The 24,569-nt window shown below is 48.0% G+C and overlaps 2 protein-coding genes across 3 annotated transcripts in view; one reads left to right on the top strand and one right to left on the bottom strand.

The window, feature by feature from the left end:
- The window catches only part of Cep41 (centrosomal protein 41), a 41,337-nt gene extending 36,594 nt beyond the window's left edge, over positions 1–4,743 (top strand). For both annotated transcript variants that reach the window (XM_013353241.2, XM_026788608.1), the window contains 3 exons: positions 849–963; positions 1,541–1,756; positions 2,378–4,743. In XM_013353241.2, the coding sequence (XP_013208695.1) occupies positions 849–963; positions 1,541–1,756; positions 2,378–2,526 (480 nt within the window). In that variant the 3' untranslated portion in view covers positions 2,527–4,743. The remainder of the gene's footprint in view (positions 1–848; positions 964–1,540; positions 1,757–2,377) is intronic.
- A 7,174-nt stretch (positions 4,744–11,917) lies between these two features.
- On the bottom strand, positions 11,918–17,670 carry Cpa1 (carboxypeptidase A1). Its single transcript, XM_005365785.3, has 10 exons — positions 17,606–17,670; positions 17,119–17,200; positions 16,464–16,697; positions 16,134–16,235; positions 15,567–15,668; positions 15,295–15,405; positions 14,786–14,876; positions 14,117–14,316; positions 13,556–13,640; positions 11,918–12,116 (listed from the first exon to the last, which is right to left on the bottom strand). The coding sequence occupies exons 1-10, from the start codon at positions 17,668–17,670 to the stop codon at positions 11,929–11,931; spliced, it is 1,260 nt and encodes a 419-aa protein (XP_005365842.1). The 3' UTR covers positions 11,918–11,928.
- Between the last annotated feature and the right edge of the window lie 6,899 nt (positions 17,671–24,569).

The raw sequence follows: 24,569 nt of genomic DNA, 5'->3' as shown, positions 1-24,569 counted from the left end.
CTCACAGAGATCCGCCTGCCTCTGCCTCCCGAGTGCTGGGATTAAAGGCGTGCGCCACCACCGCCCGGCATGTTATCGGGATTTTAAGACTCAAACTTATCATGAACCATGTTCTTAGTGTGAAAACTGCAAAGGACCCTTGACACTCACCAGGTTAGCATGTTTTAGATTTCAGATTCCTAGCCACTGCTGAGTGTCCTAACTGTTAAGACAAATTCTTTTCAATTATGCCTCACTGTGCCAGAAACCACTAGGTTCAGGGTGTGTCCTAAGACTCTGCCTCCTCTAGAAAGCTTGCCCACATTGAACTTAAGAGTAAATATGTTTATATTTCCGTTTTTCTTTAAAAATTTTTAATTTTTTTCAGTCATAAAAATCATACAAGTAGAAAATACTGAAAATGTTTAAAAAAAGAAAGAAAATATCCTATTATCAAATAATTGAGTAGCAACTCCTGTCACATTGCTGGTATATTTTGTTCTATTTTCTATATGTGTATGTGAAATTTGTGTTCACAAAATTGAAGTCAAACTGTACCAGATGTCATTCACATCTGTAATTTCCCATGCTAATGGAAGCTGTTGGTAAGCTCCATTTTTGACAGTATGTAATATCTCCTTGTCAGATCTACTTCCTAAACTGCCCCTTTATTGTGGGCTTTCTGGTGGTTCTATTGTATCCTGGTAAGGAAGCCTTCGGTGGATGTGTGGACATAGAAATCTCAAATGGAAGCTGTAATCTTTCCTCTCCAGTACTGTAAGGTGAAAGATTTAGAAGGTGTAAAGTGTATGGCTCGTGCTGTCAGGACTTAGGTCATGCTAGTTCCAAAACCTTAACTCACCTCACGGAAAAATGCTCACGGCAAGATCATCATTATGTACGACGACGACGAGAGGCTGGCGAGCCAGGCGGCCACCACCATGTGTGAACGCGGCTTTGAAAACCTCTTCATGCTCTCTGGGGGTGAGCAAAGCTTCAGCCTCCCCACACACCCGCCCTGCACGCAGCAGCCTTTCCAGTGCTCAGGGACGAGACGGACCTTAGCTTGGGCAGAGAGAGAGCCGTGCTGTCTGAAGGAACCAGGGCTCATGTGAAAGTCCTTTCCTTCTGTCAGCACGTCTGTGTGGGATTGTTTCCAGGGTGGGGGGTGGGGGGTTCATTTTCTTCACTGTAGGTTTTGTTGATTTGAAGCTTTGATGGTTTTTGAGACAGGATCTTGTTCCATAGACCAGGCTGGCCTCAAACTCTTAATCTTCCTGCATCAGCATCCTCACTGCTAGGATTGCAGGCATGGCCTCCAGGCCTAGCTAGCACATGGTTTTAATTCCTGAGATAACAGCATTATTGCAGGGTTCAGTAAGAATGCTAAACCCGAGCAGAAGATTTCCTATGGAATTCTCAGCTGACATTTCTAGTTTATGTGTTGACCCAGCAGTGAAGGACTCGGTGATGAAGGGCGGGAAGACACACAGGCCTCTCTAGTGTTGCTGGGGCCTCACTATGTTAATCCTGCTTTTTCTTATGCTCTCCTGCATCTTAGGTCTGAAAGTCTTAGCTCAGAAATTCCCAGAAGGACTGGTCACTGGTTCCCTGCCAGCTTCTTGCCAGCAGGCCCTCCCTCTTGGTTCTGCCCGGAAGCGATCCAGCCCCAAAATGCCACCCCTGCCAGCTGAGAACAAGTGGAGATTTACTCCAGAAGACTTAAAAAAGATAGAATGTTATCTGGAAGCGGACCAGGGGCTGACAGGCAATCACAGTAAGAGATTCTGACCTTTGTTTTTGGTGGAGTTTGACCTGTGCACCTTTGACTGTCCCCTCATCACAGAAAAAGCACCGTTATATCCCTGTTCTTAAAGTACTTGAGGTTCTGTGTGTCATACAGGTACTAGTAGGGTCACCAGTGATGGCAAAGATTAGGCATTGAGGACCAATGTGGAGAGTCAGCCGCAGAACATGGATCTGAGGCATAGTATGGGCGTCGAGATTCCTTCTTGGAAGGTCTGCCCTTCCTTCTCTGCTTCTGGGTTTGCTTAAAGGCCTACCCGAAGACACCTGCTCTGTCTTCCACCTTTGCCTGCTGCTTTCTCTGTGTTCCCATCTTTACCAAGGAAGGAGCGAGAGACAGTCCAGATTAGTCAAGGATAGTAAAGGGGAAAAAGTAGACTGTGTTGCTTCTCTCCACCCCTCCCCCTTCCCCAACATCAAGCTGATCCCAGGGATGAGAAATAGATCATCACTGGCCCACAGTAGAGTCTGTGGAGGCTTCATTAGCATAAAAGTGGTCATAGACTGAGCATCATTAGCTTAAAAGTGTTCTTGGCCCATTGTCCCTGGAACCCTTCTTGCATCTCTGTCCCTCTTTTTTTGCTCCCATCAGGCCGAATGAACCAGAATAACTCTGCCGGAAGAGACTTGAAGGTGCCTGCTGGCCGCAGTGGCCAGAACCTGCCTACCGGGGGTCCTGCTAGCCACTCAAACCCCCGCACACTCAACAGTGGTCACCTGCAAGGCAAACCCTGGAAGTGAAGACCTTGTGCCGTTTAGTCAAATAAATGTCCCCTCCTTTTGGAACCCCCAGCACTCCCAACTTGGTCATTTCAGAACTGTTATAGAGAAAAGCCACACTACCTGGGCCAGACCAGGCCCACCTCTTCCTGTCTGCAGCTTCCCCTTCCTTCACTCAGGAAGGATTTTGACAGATGACCACAAAAACCAGAGGCTTGACCGGCTCTAGTGCACTCCCCGTTGTTTACAGGATATTCATGTCTTTTGAAATTGAATAGGAAAAAAGAAAGATACTGTCTGTTAACTAAGGCCCAGCCTGTTTGGTCTGTAAGCAGTGTTGTTTTGTAAATAATTTAGTCACATCTGCTGGTGTGTTCTTCCAGGCCAGCGTTTTCATTCTCTGTTGATTTCATGAAAAATTCTCCAGGTGGGCCTGCCCTTGGCGCCTGTCCCCGGGGTGTGCAGATGATTTTTGGTGCCTGCAGCCCACAGGCCCCACACTGGGCCAGGTGGCTGGCTGAATCACTTGCTGCAGGCTCTGTGCCCTGCAGGCTCTGTGTGTGCTGCAAGCTCTGCTGGGAATTTGAGGCTGAGGGGGTCTGTGAGCAAGGTTCCATCTTACTGGTTTATCAGAGAGGCTCTGTCAAAATGATCCCCTTGTTAAATGGTTTCTGAGGCCAGGAAAGCTCAGTTTTCCTCACACCAGAAGGAGGCCCGAGTACACGAGGTCCCAGCATCCTACAGGGCTGTGCTAAGAGCCCTGGAAGGCCACCACAGCGGTCCCTTCCATTGTGAGCCTTATTTCAATTAAAATTTCCCATTGTCTAATTTGAGTCCAGCTGTGTTAGATGGCTAGCAATCACAGTCCCGTGAGAGCATCAGCTCCTCTCAGACAAGGGGAACACACAGGTGAGGGGGACGCAGGAGTCCTTTGTCAGAGCTGACAACCCCTCAAGGCCTTGCTTAAAAATACAGTATTAGTCTAATTGAGTAATTAGTGCAATTTCCTGCTTGCTTTTCATTCTCACGACTGAGCTGTGATTAGGAGGCTGTGATTATAGATTCTGGTTCTGGCCGGAATTTTGAATTGGCATTAATTGAATTGCTAGCTGACTGACATCCATTCTCTTTAATTGCGGGAACAAAAGACCTCAGGTAAGGATGAGGCGCATGAAGTCACGGGAAGAAGAGCCCTGTTAATTTTTATGGTCTGTGATTGGAGCTGTGATAAGGGACTAAGGAATAAATTGTGCTCTTTGTCATGGCAACCAGCTTCTGAAAAGCCAACTGAAAATTGCCTATGCTTAGGTGGTTACTGCTGCTGGTAAGATTTGCCTTAACAGTACTATTTTCTAACCACTAAAGAAAAAAAAAAAGGAAAAAGGAAAAGAGAAAAAGGCCTGCCCACAGTATTTCTAGCATGAGGGCTGTGTTTGTAAGAGAAATAAACGTAATAAATATCTCATGGAGACATATGGAAAAATAACTCAGTCAACCCAGCTCTGTTTCAGAATGTGTTTATTCTTCTCTACTTGATTTCCAAAGTGCAACGTTTTCCAATGCTTTAGAAATCAAACAAACCAGGGATATTGTTCAGATGTCAAGCCGTGCCCAATTTTCCACAAGATTCGAGAATCTTGTACAAAACTCAGCCAACGTACACATAGCTTTAATGAGAAGCCTGTCATGTTTCCCCATAAATTTATTGCCTGAGAACTTAGTTCAGCCTTTTGCTAATGCCAAAATGCACTGGCTTTTTATTTTCTTTGCAGAATAGATAGAAAAATGCAATTTTTTCCACATTCGACTTTCCCCTAGCATGGACACGATTTTCAGTCATCTTGGCATTCCTAAGGAAAGTATTTTCCTCGGCAACAAAGTTCTGGTTTGCCGCTTTAACACGGGCTAGTCAGGAGGGCAGACCTCCTGACCCAATTCTGATTTGAAAGTAAAGGGCAGTTTCCTCTCGTTCCCTCCTGCATTCCCACCAACGGACGGTAGTGTTGGGAAGTGTGTGGCCTCGCTGCATTCGCTGGCGTGGTCCATGTGCTTCTCCACAGCACTTTGCCCCGTTGGCAGAGACCGATCTGAATCTGCACTCAGTGTTACTCTCCGACGCTGTGGCTTCCTGACATTCCGCTTTACCAGTTTCTTCATTAGATTATTTGACATGTATTATTTAAATGATCACTGATACTTTGTGCAATTATGAATGTTGAAGATTAAAGAACGTAGTTACTAATTTGTCGTTTGCTATTAATGTGCTGAAACCTGCCAACTTCTCTCTTCCTCTCTGTCAGAATGATTTGGGGGAGCCCCAGGAGACTAGAGTGATTTGAAAGCGTACCTCTTTTTACTGCATTTCCCAGCAAGGCGTATGCTCTTTGCATCAGTGAATCTGGAAATCATTCCAGTTTAGAGCAAGAGAGCATAGCTTTCTAGTCAGGAGCCTGTGTTTTTCCTGGAACTCGGGCAGGGACAGATTGCTACCTTGGACGACAGTCTTATGGCTTTCATGCCGTCGTGTTGGGGGCTGGCTTGTTCCCCTGTCTGGAGGTCTGTGCACTCCGCGAGGAAGCTTCTTGATAATGTATGATGGCCTTCCCTCTACCCAGTATCTCAGAGGGGATATGCGTTTAAGAAAGAGAGGCCATTAAGGGGTACACTTATTTAAGAGGCCAGGCAGGAAGGAAGCCAGGAAACAAAAGAGGGAAGATAGAAAAGAGGCAGGAAGTGGCCTGAGAGCGAGGAAGGAAAAAGCTACACTGTTCATTCAAAAGCGGGAACATCCTGGGCTGTAACAGCAGGCTGGGTCTATTGAAATCTGTGGTATGAGTAAATAGCCTAAAAGTAATTTTCTTTTTCTCTTTCTCTCTCTGTGGTGGAAAGCCAGAGCCGGCAGTCATATTGGACTTGATATAAACAGGAATTAGAATAAATAATGTCTGTTAGTTGCTCAGGGAGTTTTTCCTGTGGTGCTGTTTAAATTATACAGAACTTAAGACATTAAGCTACTCAAAAGCAAACAGAACAAAACAAAACCCCCCTCTTCTCTGATTCCCTTGTGGGGTATAAGTTGTCAGAATCCGGGGCTGGAAGAAGTATGTCAGTGATTTTTCATTCCTGCCAGGTTGTTTACTGGCTGAGAACCTGTCTTTTCTGTTGTCTGACATTTTTAAGGGAATAACTAATTTCAGTCCACCTGGATGTAAATCCATGATGACCTCTTCCAGCTCGAGCCTGAAGATAAGCAACCATTAAGAACATTTGACAAACTGTTGAATGTCTTTAGTGTGCCTGTATGGTCTTCAAGATTCTTTCAAATATCCAAGTCCCGTAACTTCTCTCTCCAGAACAAACCCAGAACCATGTGGATTATAATTCATCAATTAAATTATGTGAACATGTTGAGCACTTATACGTAATTAATTATTTTTTATAAACAAGGATATTTCTCATGGAAAAAGCAATGAACAAGGCCCAATGTGCTTCCCAGTGTTCAAAATAAATTTGGGTGGTTGAATTTTCCTAAACTCGTAGTAATTACTGAAATCAGGGGCTGGGGATGGTTCAATGGGTAAAGTGCTCACCGTGCAAGCCTGAGAATCTGAGCTGAGATCCCTAGTACCTACATAAAAGGCCAGGCATGGTGGTCCATACCTGTAATTCCAGTGCTGGCAAGGCAGAAACAGAAGGATCCCAGGGACTTGCCAAGTCACTGAGGTCCAGGTTTGGTGGGAGACCCCATCTCATAAAGTGAGGGAGAGAACAACTACGGAAGATCTCTAGCCTGCATGCACACACATGAACACATCCACACGGACAAGTTTACATACATATACCACAAACAAAAGTGACTGACATGATTATGGTCTCCTTAAGTTGGACCCCAAGTCAGATATAGCATTTTAAAAATGTACCAGTAGAAGTTTATCTAGCCTGAATTCTTTTCTTTGTTTTATTTTTTTTTTCTGAGCTATATATTTTCCTCCACTCCCATCCCTTCCTCCTCCCTCCCTTTCTACCCTCTCCCATGGTCCCCACACTCCCAATTTACTCGGGAGATCTTGTCTTTTTCTACTTCCCATGTAGATTAGATCCATGTATGTCTCTCTTAGGGTCCTCATTGTTGTCTAGGTTCTCTGGGGTTGTGAATTGTAGGCTGGTTTTTCTTTGCTTTATGTCTAAAAGCCACTTATGAGTGAGTAGATATGATATTTGTCTTTCTGGGTCTGGGCTACCTCACTCAATGTGATGTTTTCTAGATCCATCCATTTGCCACCCAGCCTGAATTCTGAAAGAACAGGATTCAACACACAGTTTATGTGAGTTCACAAACCCCTTCACAGGTTCCACTGGTCCCCTCATGGCCTCATTCTGGTGCTGATGTAGAAGTCCAAGTTCTTTCACCTGTACAGCGTCTTGACTCCTGGTAAATTGTATCATAAACAGAGGTCACTTACTTAGGGGCCATTGATGGCTGGACCACATTCTTACAAGAAAATCAACATGACTTCCCTTTGAAATTTAGACAAGAAGCTCTCCCAGGGTCTGGTTCACCGACTCTGTGGCAGTGGTCCTTTTGTAAATCAACTCTCAGGACTGTGCCTGGTTGGGGCGTGGTGGCCACTCTGCTCCTCTGGAGACCCAGAGAGCTCATTATCTCTCGTCTCCTGTGCAGCTTCCTCTTCTCCAGGCATTCGCAGCCACGGCTTTTCTCCCCTCTCCAGACGGTACCCAGAGAGCCGGCCTGTGAGCTGTTTTGCCTGTTTTCACTGTTCTTTTAGTAGCCTTCACAGTTCATTACAGGTAACCTGCACTGCCTCCATCTAAGGGTTGTTTCCCCTTGTGTTTCAAAACTGGGAAATCCCAGATAATGCTAGCTTTTCTATGTTGGACAGCACACACGGGTCTCTCCAGTATGTTTTGACGTGTTCTGTGTTCCCAGCAGTTCGGTGCGGTGGCACCCCCACTGTCAGAAGAGGAGATGGGGTTGGACAGCTAACACTGTAATACTGAGTGGATGAGAAGCTGGGACCCGACACAAGAGTCGCAGCTCCCAAGCAAAACCCGTGGGCTCTTGCTTTGGCTTCTCAGAACAGACTCAGCCGTGCTCTTTCTTCCTGGGTGATTCCTCGGTTTACCCATGGAAATGTAACTTCTACTTGGCTTTTGGCTGCCCTTCCCCTTCATCAGTGTGTCCTTGTTCTGAAAACTGCCTTCTACCTGTGCAAGACTCAACGGAGCTCTTGTAATAGCGGCTCCCGGGAGCAGTTTCTCATCTCCACTGCCCGTGTCAGGAGTCCTGTCTCGGATAACAGCATCTTTGGGGGTTTTTTGTTTGCTTGTTTGTTTGTTCACAGACATGTCATGAGCTTTCACTTACAGAATGAGAGTTACAAAAGTTGAACCAACTGCAGAAGGGGAACGTAGGCTATGCCCCTCACAGACTGAACTGTTCCCATAATAAAGCCTGCTGATATGATTGGCGTCTGATCTCTCCTTCTTTGATAATATTTCTGGTTTAGGCTGACACAGGTCTCAAGAACTGGCCAGTGGCCCCAGGCCTGTGTTTCATGGGGAAACAGAGGCACAGCTCCTTGCTGCAGCCTGAGTCAGCAGAAGCCTGACTTCACCGTGCTCTCAAGCTGCAGCTGGCACCGTGGCTGTGCTTAAGAGGGGACTTTTAATTTTCTCCTTTTACTTTGGCAATAAACACTTGGCTGTCTCCATCTCTGGGGTTTTTAGATGATGCTCACAGTTTGAGTTGCCAAATGAATGCGGATCCTGAAAGCTTCGGGGAAGAATTCATTACTCTTTGACGGGTTCTCAGGTTTGATGATGCTCCGTGCTTTTCCCAGAGCTCTTCTTGGCCCGGACACTGCAAACACTGTGGCTGTTCATCTCAAGTTCCTCCAGGCAACATCTGGGGCTTAGCATGTTCACAAAATGATGTTTCCCCAGCCCTCCAAGCGAGAGCCCCTGAGTACCTTCCAATCCACCCAGTCCCTCTTGCCCCTGCAGAACGGTTGCCAGGTGATGAATAACTGCACTGGGGAGGGATAGGTGAAGTCATTTCTGGACTGTAGTCAATAACACTTTAGCTTCAGGCCGAAGCCAGAAAACTAAATACCCCTATCTAAGTGTTAATTCAAGAGACTACCTGAAGAGTTCTTGTGAAGAAGCAATGGCCCCTGGGCTTCACTGAGAACCACCTGTAATGGCCTAAGCGAGACATGAAATGAGGTCACTTGAAATAAAACCCTAAGAGGGGCCCTGGAGACTTGACATTAACATAATACAATCCCAAGATTGCAATGGGAACTGAATGTGAGCAGAAAGGGCTCTTGGGAGTCTCCGCCAGAGCTACAGTGGAGGACTTAAAATATGTCCCAACTGGGAACCTGTATAGTCCCAGCCTTGTTTGTAACACAGGTATCCGGAATATAAATCTAAATCTAAACCAGGGAAAGTTAGTGAAATGTGACACTGCTGGCCCAGAGGGTCAGAGTTTAGACAAATTATCTAAAAAGAACTGAAAGACTAAGGTGGTCATTCCGATGTTTGATGTTGGTAAGTTGGCGTTAAGTAACTTCACACAGAGGTTTCTCACCTGGTGTGCTTCAGCTAGCCCTCACCACCCCTGATTGTAAAAGCCCATTGCAGGAAACTGGAAAGTATGGAGAAGAACCACCACCTCTACCCAGGGCACCACAGTTGTTACTGGGGGTGTGTCCTCTGTGTGTGTGTGTGTGTGTGTGTGTGTGTGTGTGTGTGTGTGTGTGTGTGTGTGTGTGTTTTAGACAAAATGATATTTCTAACGTACTATTTTGTAGCTAACTTTGTACAGAAACAACTTTTGGTATATAAATCATATACCCTGCAACTCAGCTCTTTGAAGAATGCAACCATTTAAGTAAATTTACAGAACTGTTCAACCGTCAACACAATCCAGTTTTAAACTTTTCCACCTTGTAGCCAACCTCTTCCCCTTAGTGCGCGGTGAACAGTGTCTCCAGGTGAACACAGACCTGTGTGGTCTCATGACACCCTGCCGTGTGGCTGTGGCACACCAGTACCAACACCGATCTTTATGAAGGCTCCTTTTGATGCACTTGGCTCCTTTGCTGTTCCAGTCTTGCAATACAGTCCAAATATTTTCATAAATTCCTTCAAATGGATTTGCCCCATCAAAGAGGTACTATATTTAATCCTAAGAGTCAAATTGCCAAATGCACAGACAGTTCTCTTCCCCCCAGCAGCACAGGGCTGTGTTTATTTCCTCTTGCCCTTGATAGCACTGCGTGGCCAGTCTTTTGTTGTCCAGCTATCTGATGAAAGAAATATGTTTTCCTTTAATATACAAGAATTCACTGAGGATCAGTATCTTTCATGTTTTATTGGCTTTTTTTATCTCTTCTTTGAGGAGATGGCTGCTTGTCTTTTGAAATGTTAGTTCTTTTCCTTCAGTCTTTTTTGTTTACTTTTATGCCCTCGAGGTTATTAACACTTATCTTCATTTAAGCTGTACTAGTTCCTAAAATTGTTATAGTTTTATAAGTTTATATAATTTATACCTATGGATTTGTAACTCAGTGAATAGCATAAAGCTCTTCTCACATCTGAATATCTTTAAGTGTTAATACGTGCCATAGCTTGCTGGGAGATGGTGGTGCACGCCTTTAGTCCAAGCACTCAGGAAGCAGAGACAGGCGCATCTCTATGAGTTTGAGGCCACCCTGGTATGCAAAGCAAGTTCTAGGACAGCTAGGGCTACACAGAGAGTCAATATTTATCTGTCTGTCCCTCCTCCTCCTCCTTCTTCTCCTCCTCCTCTTCCTTCTCCCTCCCCCTCTCCCTCCCTCTCTCAATAAAAGTAAGAGCTCTCTGAACAATTACTAAGTACCTGTATTCTAAACTCTGTGGATGTTGGAGATAGAAAGCCCCTTACTAGCAGGGAGGGCACGGTTTATTTTAAATTAAGGAGTTATTTGTAAAATAAGTCATCATCCTAACCTATTATTTTTAACTAGTCTTTATTAAGCTGGTGACCAAACTCTCCGTTACAGTACAGCCTTGGCTCTTCTACAGTGTTGTCACATGGCTGAAAGGGAAATACTTTTCAAAAGATAAAGGAGTCTTACCAAATCTTCAGTCTAAACTACCTTTTTGTTGTTTGAGACAGGGTCTTTCTAAGTAGCCTGAGGCTGGGTCCAAACTCAAATGCCCCAGCCTCTGCCTCCCTTGTGCTGGAACTGCAGGACTGTGCCACTGTGCCTGGCTGGGATGACCTTGTCACCTTGTCTCCCAGTCTCTTAGTACACAGACATTTATGTGTAATCAGCTTCGTTCTAATTTTTAGAATATTTGGTAGGAAAAAACAGTATTGAAATAGAACTCTAAGATAAAAGGTTTTTTGACCTTCAAGCCATTTTCTGTGGAAAAGGTAAGACTTGACTCTGGTGCTAGAAGCATCTTGGAATCTAAGTGACAGGAAGAGGGACAAGACCCCAGTCTCGCCCCAGCCTGTCTACCTGCATCCTTTGGTATCAGTGTCCCCAGCTCACATTCACACTAAGGTACACAGAGGAAACCAAGGTCAAGTCTTGCTTTACAGAAGGTGGGTAAGTCCCTGTATTGTGACGCCAGCTAGAAAATGTGCCGCTGCAGGCCTGAGGGTCTCCATGCCGAGGGACGTCAGCTTTTTGGAGAGGGGTAGGACAGGAAAATGGGCAGGTGGGGGACAGAAGCAAGAGGCAGCAGAGGTGGCACGCTGGGGACCTCATGGAGGATTTAGCAAACAAAATGTCAGCTGCCTTTCATTCTTCCAGGCAGTGTCCCTGGTACACGGCAGCTGATAAGTGTCCTTGGCTGGGCATTCAATCTTTATCGTCAGTAAATTATTTCATTTCTCCTCAATGTTTTCTTCCAATGTAATTCTGTAGTGGGAGGTCTACAGTTTGCTTCTAGTAATCTCTTTGACTCACCTGCAACATCACCTTTGCATAGCTGTGGCCACCAGGACTATTCTCTTCCATACTCTGGGCTACTGCTTTTGAAGATGAATGGCTACCATCAGCTAGACTGTTGCTCATGCTAAATTCCTCTTTACCACGGGGTGCCAGGCATTCGGTTAGCAAGCTGGGGTTGTTGCCTGTACTATGCTAGGGGAACAGACCACCCCACTGCTCTTGAACTTCATGGGACCCTGGAATGCAGGCGAATTTAGGGGTCATCCAGTTCATCCACCCACAACATTCCCCTCGAGACCGGCAGGAACTAAATCACTTTTGTCTCAGCTAAAAAAGCGAGCCCTCCGTGTGCATCCCACATTGCAAGGTTCTTTTTCTTGTACAATCCAACTTTATTGGGTTGCCCGGGTGGGGCTAGGGAGAGAGGAGAGGCTGGGGGTAAAAGGCTGCTTTAGTAGAGGTTTTTTGAGGCGTGGTCTATGATGGTCAGAAGGGCCAGCCACGTCTCCTCAGCTGTGGGGATGATCTGGGAGGCGGGCAGCAAGAAGCCTCTGAGCCCAGTGTCCCGCAGCTCAAAGGTGAAAGAATACTTGATGCCCTGGCTGTAGGTCCAGTCGATAGTGTTCCCACTGGCTTGATCTGGGACAGGAACAAAGACAAGAGGTGAGTGTAAGGGTTGATCAGCCTTACAGGTATCTACGTGGACTGGGTTAGCACCCAAAGTCCAGGCCTTTTGTGATGCCAAATAGAGTCTGTGTCTTCTGGGGGCTGTAACTGACACATAGTGAGGCTTCCAGGAAACCCCTGCTGGGTCTAAACCCAAGAGACCGACATCCTGCAATAGTTGGCCTGTTCTCCGGGGGGCTGCCAAAAGTCTGTAATCGCAAAAACCTATCTGAAAACTGTCTTCACCCAACAGTCACCTCAGTGACACCTCTAAATATGCCAGAGCCCCGTGCGTGGGTGACCAGGAGTTGATCTCCAGGGACTCTGGCCTGAAGAGGAAAGCGCAAAGAGTCTTGGGCAAGGCAAAGCCTCCTGCAGGGAGAATCTCCCAGGTTTCCAGTATACACTGGCTGACAAAACTGCTTTTGTTGAACTGGGCTGTGGGAAAGGGAGGCAAGCTGCAAATCAGAATTTCACCGCAGAACACTAAATGCAGCAAAATCGTTGGATGCAGATTAGAAACCATCTCCAAAGAAAGTCTGAGATCCCAAATAAGTTCTGCTTGGGGTAAGATTGCAGCCCACTCCCCACCTAAGACCTGGCCCCCCTGGCAAGAGCGCATGCGCAGCGGGTGGAGCCAGGGCACAGCTCTCTCACCTTGGCACCTGGGTCCCGCTTTGCTTGCCAGGCAAAAATTTTGATGCACAAAATTCCCCAAACACCCCACACCACATCACACAGCACAGCCTTTACTCTAGAAAGTTCTTCTGCCTGAAGGCCTATTACCTAGACTGATGGCCTGTCCTGGCTTCTCTTCATTTCCTTCACCACCAGCCCAAATTCCTCTCTGTCTGCAAGTCTGCCTCTTACCCTGGTATTCAGCCTCCACCCTAGTACTCCTGATGCCCCAGGGCTGCTCACACCATCTTCCTGCTTCTCTCACCAAATCCACTGTGGCTTCTAAGCACAGGGCCAGTCTCCCTGCCTAGAACGTGTTTGCTCCCCTTATTCGCAGCCGTACTCCAAGCACGCAGACAAGGCCTGGGGCAGAGCAGGTGCCGAGTAAACACACAGACTGTTATTCCCAGTGCACGGAGCAACGACCCTCCCAGGGGCACCTTGTGTGTATCGTGGAAGGAAGGGGTGGAAAGGCGTTTCTTAAACAGAATTTTATGGTGGCCTATAAATCCCATCAGAATTCCACCTCATCCGTGCAGGGATCCAGATGTAACCTCGAGATAAGAGGACAATGTGCTCAGAGGAGCCTACTAACAGTGTCAGGAAAGATGGGGTTCATAGCAAGAGACAGCACTGCCCACCCTCCGGAAGGATTCAGCCAGCAACTCCCAGATCTGAGCACCCTAGGCAAGAGGAACCAGCTCCTGCTGGTTCCTGGGCCACCAGTGACTTACAGATTGTATCAATGATGCTGCCATACTTGTACTTGGTCCCATACAGAGATGTCAAGGCCGTCACGGCAGACTTAGCTAGATTATCCTGGAAAAAAGATCCAGCAGTGCCAGTCAGGGCTGGGCTAGCCCAAGTACTGTCAGGGTAACCCAGGAATGGGCACCAGCATAATCAGGCCCCTGACGGAGGACATGGAGCCTGCCCTTTAGGTCAGCCCTAGAATATGACAGCAGCGTGTTCCCTCTGTCTTCACTCCAGTCACACCACAGCTCCAGGTGGAGTCCACAGATTCAGGGTCTAGCCTTGCCTCTTGCTCTGTCATGGGACAGAAGTGACAACCACACCGTGCTTCTGTTTCCCAGCAAATGGAGCAGATCTACCTCGCCCGTCAACACAAATCATCCTGCCAGACGTCCCAAATCATCAGGAGACTGGGGAAAGGGGGACACTGGGTACATTGGTAGGCCCTTATCCCTTCATCACTCTGAGAGGTGAAACCCAGGTTCCTAAAAGTGGGGGCAAAGAAGGAGCCCGGACAAAAGGCAATCGGGGTTATCACCCACCAGCTCCTCCTTGTTAGGTACCGCGTCCGATTTGTAGCCATAAGGGTAGAGAAGGAGCTGGGAGTAGCTATGGATAGAGATGAAGGCCTTGATTTTTCCATGTGTTTTCACAAAGTCCACGATGGCCTTGACCTCTACTTCAGAGTTGGCAGACTTGCCGTGGTAAGTGTCTGAGCAGGGGTTGCTACTAGCTCCGGTCACTGTGGGAAGGCAGAGGACACAGCTTCAGAACCAAGCGACAAGGCTTCTGCTACGTCCATGGCTTCCGGTACATTTCATGGAGTTATGTTCAAGTGGGGTGCAGGGAGGGCCCCCCTGGCTTTAACAACCAGCCTTCACGTCATCTGGGGCCCCACCTCCTTTACTACCCAGATTCGGGTAAAGCAGAAACCAGTTTATACAGGGGCATGGCCAAGGAGATCAAGAGTTGATACTAAGTTCTTTTCTCCAAGAGAAGCTCTCAGACCCGAATTCCATCTAGAAGGAACTTTCTTCCTACAAACAAGGGCCCAAGTCCCTGAGTGCCACCTCCAACCCGGAGAACCCTCAGCAGAGCTAAGAGCCCACACGCTTCTTCACTGCTGGGTCAAGGAAGAGGTAGGGAACCAACCAGAAAAAGAAGAGCAAGAAGCCATGTCCATCCCATCCCCTGCCCCACAGAAGTCTTACACCCAAAGCCAGCATCCCAGTTCCTGTTGGGGTCCGCCCCAACGCAGAGGGAGCCCTGTGTGCGTGATCGAGTCTTGCGCCACATGCGGTTCTGAGGAAGGAAAGAGGATGAGCCAGGGGTCAGCGCTGCTACAACGCTAGCTGTGACATCTGCCACAGAATAAAAGCTGCTGTGGAAATCGAGATCAGGGCTGGGACAAGGGTCTCAACCGAGGACAGCATTGGCTTCCCCATACATTTTACAGTGTTGAGAGGTGTTCTGTGTTGTTACGACTGAAGGAGAGTTGTAGTGGAATCTATTGATAAGTGAAGAGGCTATTCAATACCTGCCACACACAGGTAGTCCCAACAACAAAGAATCATCAATCTAAGAGGACAATCGTGCCCTAGACTGGCAGTTCCAGTTCCATGAGGGCAAGCCTGCCCTTCCTCCACTGGGGGGGGGGGTGTCTACTCATGGGCCTCAAAGGTACATCCTACTGTCCTAGGGAACAAAAGGTAGCCTGTACCGTTTTGTGGGTATATACAAAACCATCAGGGTTGGTGACAATCTCCAGGAAGATGTCCATTTTTTCAAGAATGGCCTTGAGGGTTGGGTCCTTTTCATAGTCTGTGGTGATCTGGTGGGAGGAGGAAGAAGGTAGAGGTCGGCCATGTTGGTACAATGGACACATACATTCCCTGGCCTCCCTTTGTGGTCACTGCTTCTGAGGTGCAGTCTCCTATGGTCTGTGAACACCAGTTCCCCAGCAAGCAAGAGCCTCATCCCCCCCAGACTTACCTTTTTGGCGAACCAGACCCCACTAGCCTGGGTGACCCATTCCCGGGAGTGGATACCGGTGTCAATCCAAGCGGCTGGGCGATCGGTGCCTCCAGTGCTGAACTGAAGAGGAGGCAGGGAAATGGGCAAACTCAGTTCATCCCTTGCAAAGGAACCCGCCTGGCCCCGAAACCACCAGCTCTCTGTATACCTAACGTCGAGGGAGGCTGCCTTGGGGACCATCCATTATGGATTTATGGGGTCAGGGGCCAGACAGCGACCCTACAGAGCTTGGGTTCCTGACTTCCAAGCCCTGACCCTACCCCGATGCTCTGACAGTCCACTGTGGAAGGTCACCAGGGAAACACTTTATCAGCTCAGACGCCACAATACTTCTCATATGGCAACACTTGGTTGGTAACACTTGGGTGACCTCAAACTTTGTCTATGTGCATGACCACCTAGGCCAGCATGGATGCTCATTCCATTACACGTCTAGGAGACTTGATCTACACCCTTATATGGAGGTTCACGGGGTGGGGAGCGTTTTTACCTGTGTGCCCTTGTCTACATGGGGGCTTCTCTTACCTTCAGGACATAAATGGGGCGGCCTTCATAAGTGTTGCCAATCTGGATCTTGCTTACAAGGTGTTGGTTCTCTGTCACCAGCTGGTCTATGAATTCATAGATCTGAGATGGGAAAGAAGAAAAAGAGAGACGGAGGGACTTAATGGCTTCTGGAAATTCAGACGCCTCCCTCAGCAGCCCCGTCATGCTATGTTGTCACAACTGACCACAGTGGCCACACAGAAACACTAAGGGTTACCCACAGCAGACCAGCCATGACCCTGGCCTGCGTTCTGCCAACCATGAAGAAATGTATGGAGCTATGGATAGAATCATCCAGGCGTTCTTCACCTCATCCAGTGTGTGATAGGTGGCGTAGTTGAAGGTATCGGTAGTCAGGGCCCTGGCCCGAAAGGCAGACATCTGCTTCTGTTCCTCATCCAGCAGTGACTGAACATCTTCAATCATGATTTCATAGCTAATATCATGAGACTCCAAGAAGACTTTGACAGACTGGACGCTGGGGAAGGGCACTCGGACATCGATGGGGAGTCCAGGCCGGACAGGGTCCCGCCAGAAGTCCAACTAGGAAGGACAGGAGCCAGTACTGTTAGGGTGGGCTAGAGGCACCAACCAGGTTCTTAGAGTGGGAGAGCTGGAGAAGGAACGTTGGCACTAGGAGCTCCACGTAGCTGGGGGTGACGCATGGGCACTGGGAGCAGAAAAAGAATAGGGAAGCTTGGGAAGTGGACAAAGTCCACTGTGGTCAGGAAATGGTCAGAATGGAGAGGCTTTGAGGGAACAAGGCAGACAGAGGAAGTGGGAAAGGGGTCTTGGGATGTCATCAGATTCTCAAGGGCACCAAGATCTGGATCTGGGCTCTGAAGTCATTTCTTAACAGACCCGTCTCATGGCTCTTTACTGGGAGGCTAGACGGACATGGGAAGCAGTGGGGACCCGAGGTGCTCCTGTGGATCCCCAGGGAGTCCCGCGCTGTATCTCTAACCTGCAAATGCTCCAAGCTCTCCAGCTCCTTCACTTTCTGCACCTGGGCTTCATCAGCTGCAGAGATTCGGAGAACCTGGTGCCTGGGTAGAGCAAAAGGGGCCCTGAGAACTGGAGGTACCCCAACACTTCCCAGGCTGGGCTCGTAGAGACAAAGGGGGATCTGAACAATGGGAGACCTGAACTTCCTCGCGTCTTTTCTCCCTGTCTTTGGAAGCTGCAAGACGTCTGTACTGGCCCCATCACGATTTAGACTGGTTTCCCAACCAGACCTCTTCCACCTAAAAATTCCTTCTCAGGGCTCAACTTCTTTCAGGGCCCAGAAGAAGCTGGGCTCTTCCGAGCCCTGCCCTCCCCATCAGGTCTCAGACTCAGGGTGCTATCAGTCTGTCTTCTCTGGCTGTGTGTCTGTCTGCCCCTTCCAGACACCGACTTGGGGAGCCCTTTCATCACCCTCCAGGACACCCCCTTCCTCCCCACATCCCTACCCCACAAAGATCTCAGTGCCAAAAACTGCCTGCAGCAGCACACTCAAAATCACTAGCCTCCGCATGTTGAGAAGGTCGGGCGGACTGAGGCCCAGCCTGAGGTCAGAGGCCTTTTAAATGCTGACGAGGTCCCTGCAGACTGTCCCTCACACCTGGACCCAGTCCCACGGGGAGGGAGAAGTGGGAGTTCCAAACCGTGCCGCCCACTCGCTCTTCCTGATAATGTGGTTAGGGAACGAGGCAGGTGGAGTGATAAGCTCGGCTTTCACCCTTGACCGTGAGGGTCAGCTGGGCCTTAAGTCTCCCAGCTGGGACTACTCGTCCGGCTTCCCACAGCCCCAGGCACCTTATTGTTAGCACACTCCATCAAAACCAAGAACATACATATTTGCATTTTTCCACAGGATTTATTGGATAGCAATAAATGCCCAGGTTGCATCATTGGCTTCAATTCACCAACTATGGATTTCACTTGATATTCACGGCCATTGACAAACACAGAGTCTTCCTGGTTGCTGATATTAGCTCTGTGATCACACATTACATTTCACACGATACTAGGGAGATTCCCCCAAAGAGTTAAAGGGCTTCTGGTCCAGAGGGGCCTTAGTAAAGGCAGGATCGGATGCAGGTGGTGAGATAAGATACTGATGTAGCTAACACTATTACAGAGCTGTTCAGGCAAAGGGCTGCCAAGCGCTGAGCCGCATCAAGGTCCTGAGCTAGTTCTAAGCTTTCGGAGTCCAAATGATGAAATGGAGGTTGGCCGTGTCAAGCATGGAGATCATGTTGAACAGGAAATCCAGAAAGAGACTCAACAGTTTGTTTCCTGCCCATACCACAACGCATGTCCGTGATGATCAGGTGATGGCCGTGAGTACCACCACACCCCACCCAGTATTTGGTGTCGTCTTTATGTATGACCCAGGTGAAGGGGTTGTGTCGTTCATTGCTGTGTTTGATAAGTTCATAATCCCGTTTTTGTTGGTTTGTTTTTGGTTTTGTTTTTCTGATAGCTTTGAAATACCCATGAGGCCAGCTGTTCCTGATTTAAGTTGGTAAAGTTTCTAGGTGGTGATATTTTGTGTAAATAAGTTATTTTTCAGCCTGTGTCTTATGACTTGTGACAGACAGGTGAAGGCCACGTACAGACACGAACAAAATGCAAACGCATCCTGCCTCAACCCCCGCACTCATAATGGGCACCTTGCTGGGTTTGTGTTGGTTGTATGTTTGTGCCTGCAGAGGCCCGAGTATCATCTCAGGTGCTGTACATTAGGGCTCACCTTTGCTCGTTATTTTTCATCTGTTTATATTCTTTTTCCTCCCTCAAAAGTCGCAGCTCAGCTGGGCCTAGTTCCAGGGAGGGCCAACTAATTCCATGTTTTTCCCCCATTCGAGATTTAAGTTGCTTTTCTGCTACCTGTGACCAAAATAAAAGATACTTCAAAGAAGTTCTCTAACTTCAGAAGAGAAAAAAAATGACATGGGAGGGTGTGCCCACTGAGTGGATGACCATGATGATCTCTGTGGGCTCTCCAGTTGGGACAGGTAAAAACAGGACTCTTGGATTTCCTTTTCACTTTCAAATCAAGCCATGGAAACGTGCTTAGGAATGGTGAAGAGAACACTCTGTCAGAACCGCGGGGCAGTCAGAAGTCACCAAGGGTGGCCAGGGCAGTGTAGGTTGGGGCCACACATTTCCCTAAGGCTTTGGTGTGGCTTGAGCTTGTGTGGGAGTTTGGGATAAGGTCCCATCCACACCCTGCTTCAATTTTGCCTTAAACTGCTCTGTGAAGCCCACGTGTTACCAAGCTGTCCCTGTACAATGGCTAGTGGCAAGTATTTCCATAAGTGAGGACAGATCTTATGTCTGGAGTAAGGGCCCTCTGAAGAGAGACATTCTAGTGTCTAGGGTCTTTAGGGAATGTCACATCAAAGCCCGAATGTTTGCTTGTGACAAAGAAATAGGTAGGGATGCACTCCCATGAAAAGTTGGGGCGACAGAGTGCTTCTACTGAGCCTAAAGGAGGGTCAGGGACTCTTGTCCCCAGCATCAGAAGCTCAGAGAGAGCAGATGTGATGTGTTTCCTCATGAAGGACTCAAACGTCAACACCACATCCGGCTTTCCTGTTTTCTATAGTGTATTTCCCGTTTGCATCCCAAGTCCAGTTTTATGAACATTTCCCCTGTGGTCTTCCCTCTGCTTCAGGAAGTCGAGGGAGGTGGGCTAGGGGATGAGGAAAAGGATGAGAACCACAGAGCCTAGCTATGCTTGGTAAAACAGAAGGCCAATTGCAGACCAGGGCAAAAAGCTAGCAAGATGCTGGCGCAGCCCAAGTGTTTTGAGGCTATGCCATTATTACTAAGGGCTGTGGCTAATACTCACTTTGGAAGGCTAAGTAGGTTTGCGTTGTTCACTATTAGCCTGTCTCTCGTGCTGAAGATGGGGCAGGCCTGGCCCAATTCAGTCAGTTTATGGGTGTGGGAAGGCAAGGAAAAAAAGAAGCTGGCAGTGTGGCACTAACCAGGGACCCATGGAAAAGAGGGACAGTTGGTGGCAGAACTCATCATGGCAGTAGCCTAGGAACTGGATGTCACCTGAGAACATTTTACAGGCACCACCTCAACCCTTGTTCCAACAGTCCTGGGACCTCGCTGGGATCAGAAGTGGCACGACGGCAGGGAAAGTTCTACTGGGAAAATGGGGAACGGACAGTGGTGTACAGATCTGTTGTCTGCCTCTCTGGTTCTCAGACTCAGAGTCTTTGGGACAGTTTTCAGACAATGGTAACACGTTCCATGGCTCCATGCGGTCTGGCCTGCCGGTAGCGTGCCTCTCTTCCTGTTCTGCACAGACTCCCTGTTTTTTTCTCGATGGCCCCTCCAGGCCGGCTCAGATGCACTTCAAGGCCCAGTGTTCCCTGGACTCTCTCACGCCTGCCCCTTCTGATGGCCCCAGCCTTCCTGCTTTTCTGAAGGAGTATTTGAAATCTTAGCTTTTTTTTTCTGTAGTTGGTTTCTCTGCATTCCTGTCTCTCTGGAGTGGTCAGAGGGGAGAGGAAGAGGCTGGGAATGGAAACAGGCACCTGGCGGTGCTCCTGAATAGGGGGCACTGGCCCTTCATCCTGGGCCTCTGCCGCTGGCCGGCCTCACACGAGCCGCGCGCATTCCAAACTGGAGGGCGGGTTTGTTTTCTTAAGAAAGCAATAACTGTGCACATTCACTGTGGTTCTTATGGTTTTCCATATATATAATCGCTCTTTCTCCTTCAGTTTTTTCAATTTTTTTTCACTTTCAAATAAATGCTCATAAATTTTATGGGTGAAAAGGATAAAAAAAAAAAACATACCTGAAAGGAATAGCTTGTTGGAAAAAGGAAGAAAGGGAGGGAAAGATGTAGAAAAAACCAAGGTTCTGTTTAGCTTTACACAGTCAAGAAAACGGGAGGGGGACATTTCAGGTTTAAGAGAAATCTTAAGAGAATTTTTCTAGCCCCATAGCGTCTGAGTCTTAAGCTCTTGGTCAATGCACTTAAGCCCTGGCCATTACCTCCTTGATCTTGCTGGGACCTGGTGGGACCTCAGTCCTAGACAAAGCAACCACCAGCTGAGACCATACCACCTCCTGGTTAGTAGTCTCTCAGCCATGAGGGTCATGGGACCCTTGTGCAAACCTCATGATGCGGAAGCCTCAGTCTTCATGAAGTCTTTATGAAGCCCCAGGATGAAGGGGATGGGTTAGAACATCTGGGAACTTACAGGGCTTTTCAGTTAACTAGAACAAGAAATTGGTTCTGAGGTCCTTCCCACGCTCTCTTCCCCCATAGATGCTGCCACAGAGTCCACTGGGTGTCTTTCCAATATCCGTCCTTCCTTCCTCCTTATCAGAACTCTGCTTTTATTTGAAGCAGTGATGTGACCAGCTGCGGAGCAAGTTCCCAGCCTCTGTTGTAAGCCGGGTGGTGCCACATGGCGCTGCTCCAGGCCGTGAGATAGGAATTTGAGCCCACAGACAAGCCGATGCAGAAGCTCACACTTTTACCCCCTGCTCTTGTGGCCTGAAATTCAGATCTAGGTTAGGGGTAAATAGCACCGTCTAGAAAACAGACATCAAAATCCAACCATGCTCCCCGTAAAACCACTGACAGTGGTCTCACAAGACGGTAACGGAGCTGAAAGTTTCCAGCCATCTACTATCACTGTAGCCACCAAAAAGTCTGGAATGTAAGCACGTCGCTCGTGCGTTTGTGGGGACGTCGGCATACTCAAACCTCTTGCTTCCAGGCATACAACAATGTCGTGCAGACTGTTACACACACCACATGTCCCTTGAGGAAATACCTGTGTCCTGGGTTCTATGTGTACCCACCTATGTTTTTTTATTGTCATTTTAGAATGTACTTGTGGTGGTTTGAACGAGAAATGTCCTCCACAGGCTCATCTATGTGAACATGTGGCCACCTCGTTGGTGGCAGTTTAGGAAGGCTGTGGGGTCTTTGGGAGATGGAGCCTTGCTGGGGGACCTACATTGCTGGGGGTGGACTTGAAGAACCTCTTCCCACTTCCGGTTCTTTCTCTCTGGTTTGTGTTACAGTTGACAATATGACCGGTCAGCTTCCTGTTCCAGCCTCCTGCTGCCAGGCCTTACCTCCATTCTGGACTCTCCCTCTGGAACCATGAGCTCAGATACTCTTCTGTAAGTTGGCTTTAGTCTTGATATATTATCACGGCAACAAAGGGAGCTCATACAGTCCTGTTTCTTTTTTTTTTTTTTTTTTGGTTTTTCGAGACAGGGTTTCTCTGTAGCTTTGGAGCCTGTCCTGGAACTCCCTTAGTAGACCAGGCTGGCCTCGAACTCACAGAGATCCGCCTGCCTCTGCCTCCCGAGTGCTGGGATTACAGGCGTGCGCCACCACCGCCCGGCTTTACAGTCCTGTTTCTTAATCAAAAAAAAAAAAAAAATCTAGAGTATAGCAGACAAGTTACTCCAGAGACAACCTTGTGGTTTGGGGGATATTATTTCTGAAAGCGCTGGAGATCCTACCTGGGGCCTTAAACACACCAAGCAAACTCCATCACCGAACCACATTCCAAGTTAACATCTCTTGCTTGCCACGTCTCTTGATGATGGGCTTAATCTCATTGTTTCTTCATTGTTGATAGAGAGGCTAGGCCCTGCCATATGTACATACCATGAAACCTGGGTGTGTAGTGGGCTAAAGCATCTACAGCTATGTAAACACACTATGATGCTTGCTCAATGATGAAACCGCTGGTGGCTATGTCCTCACTGTTACAATATTGTGTCTCCAATGACAAGACAGATTAGAAGGGTTTGGGTTCCCAGTGCATCAAAAAACAATCACTGATCAGGCAGTTGACAGCACACACCTTTAATCTAAGCACTCAGAGGCAGGTGGATCTCTGTGAGTTCAAGGCCAATCTGGTCTACAAAGGGAGTTTCAGGACAGTTATATATAGTTACATAGAGAGAAACCCTGTCTCAAACAAACAAACAAAAAACCAGTCCCTGAGACAGCCCCCGACTGCCCCTGTTGGATGAACCCCACCGGTTTCAGCCATAGTGAGGTAAGTTCTGTCACACGGTCACATATAGCAATGTGGATGGAGGTGAGGCTGAGGAGGAGAGACACTTCCACAAATCTCAATGCCTTTCATACGCCTGGTGCTGCCAAGAGCTAAGGGAGAGCAAACAACCCAGACGCAGGGCCTGCCTTATGGTCTCAGCGACCAGCCAAGATGAACAAGGAAACAAAATCAATTAGTTGCTAACGATCAGTGCTTCAAAGGAGATAAATGAGGCCTTGGAAAGGAAGATTATGGGAGACAATGATCTATGGGCAATGGATCTAGGGCTAAGGCTTATAAGGAAATGTTAAAGGGGAAGAGTGGGCAAAAGAACGTTCCAGAGAGGAGAAGCAGCACATAGAAGGATCTCTAGTGGGAGACCTGGAAGGGGCTGAGATGGATAAGAACAGGTTGTTTGACCTGGGCGGGGTTTTGAAATCATTGTTTTTGGTTGTTGTGGTTTGGTTTGGTTGTTGTTGTCATTGTTGTTTTGGTTGATTGGTTTTGTTTTGTTTTGAGAATGAGGCCATTATAGGCCACATCCGTACCAGCCCAGAGACAGAAGCAGGGGGATCTCTGTAAGTTCTAGACCAACCTTGTTTACGTAGTGTCTCAAAAAACAAACAAACAAACAAAAAACATAATAAAAGATCACCTCTAGCCGTTAACATCACTCAGTTTCTGTGGGACTCTTCTCTGCACAAGCTAGGAGCCTGTTTTTGACAACAGGCTCCTAGCATCTTCAGGGAGCTTGAGAGCGAGACATCTTCAGGGTTTGTGGCACCTGAGGGCCAGCTGCACCCTGCTTCGCTGTAGTGTGTGCCCTTTAACTGTTATCTCTGCGTCTGAGCCTTCTCCTCAAAAACGAGGTCCTTAGCCGGGCGATGGTGGCGCACGCCTTTAATCCCAGCACTCGGGAGGCAGAGGCAGGTGGATCTGGGAGTTCGAGACCAGCCTGGTCTACAGAGCTAGTTCCAGGACAGGCTCCAAAGCCACAGAGAAACCCTGTCCGAAATAAAAAAAAAAAAAAAAAAAAAAATGAGGTCCTTAGCAGTTCCACCTAAGACAGCTAAGAGGAAGCCGTGGGTTGAATCCCATAATGCCCTGGAGCTGTGCTTGGCCAATAGTAGGTGCTCAGAAAGAACCTAACACCACATTACCAAAAACCTACCAGCCAGTCCTCCTGCCTCCATGTAGTAATAGGAGCGGCGGGCTGCGTCCCGGCACCCAGCCGCCCACGTGGCTAGCTCTACCCGAAATAATTACACGGACACTGTGTTCATTTAATCACCGCTTGGCCCTTTATCTCTAGCCCTTACTGGCTAATTCTGATATCCCGATCAACCCATCTCTAATAATCTGTGAGCACCGG

The sequence above is a fragment of the Microtus ochrogaster genome, unplaced genomic scaffold, assembly GCF_000317375.1.
Source record: "Microtus ochrogaster isolate Prairie Vole_2 unplaced genomic scaffold, MicOch1.0 UNK4, whole genome shotgun sequence".
NCBI lineage: Eukaryota > Metazoa > Chordata > Mammalia > Rodentia > Cricetidae > Microtus > Microtus ochrogaster.
This window is presented reverse-complemented; position numbering and strand designations above follow the sequence as displayed.

Bases quoted from the DNA above. Each gene is read 5' to 3' on its own strand.
- Cpa1 (XM_005365785.3), bottom strand. From the start codon at position 17,670: ATGCGGAGGCTAGTGATTTTGAGTGTGCTGCTGCAGGCAGTTTTTGGC. The intron at 13,641-14,116 runs GTGGGTGATAAC...TCTTTTTTCCAG, and splicing joins TACCTAACAAGGAGGAGCTG to GATAATCTAGCTAAGTCTGC. The intron at 12,117-13,555 runs GTAAGTCACTGG...TTCCTGTCCCAG, and splicing joins CAGCATCATTGATACAATCT to ATCAAGCCAGTGGGAACACT.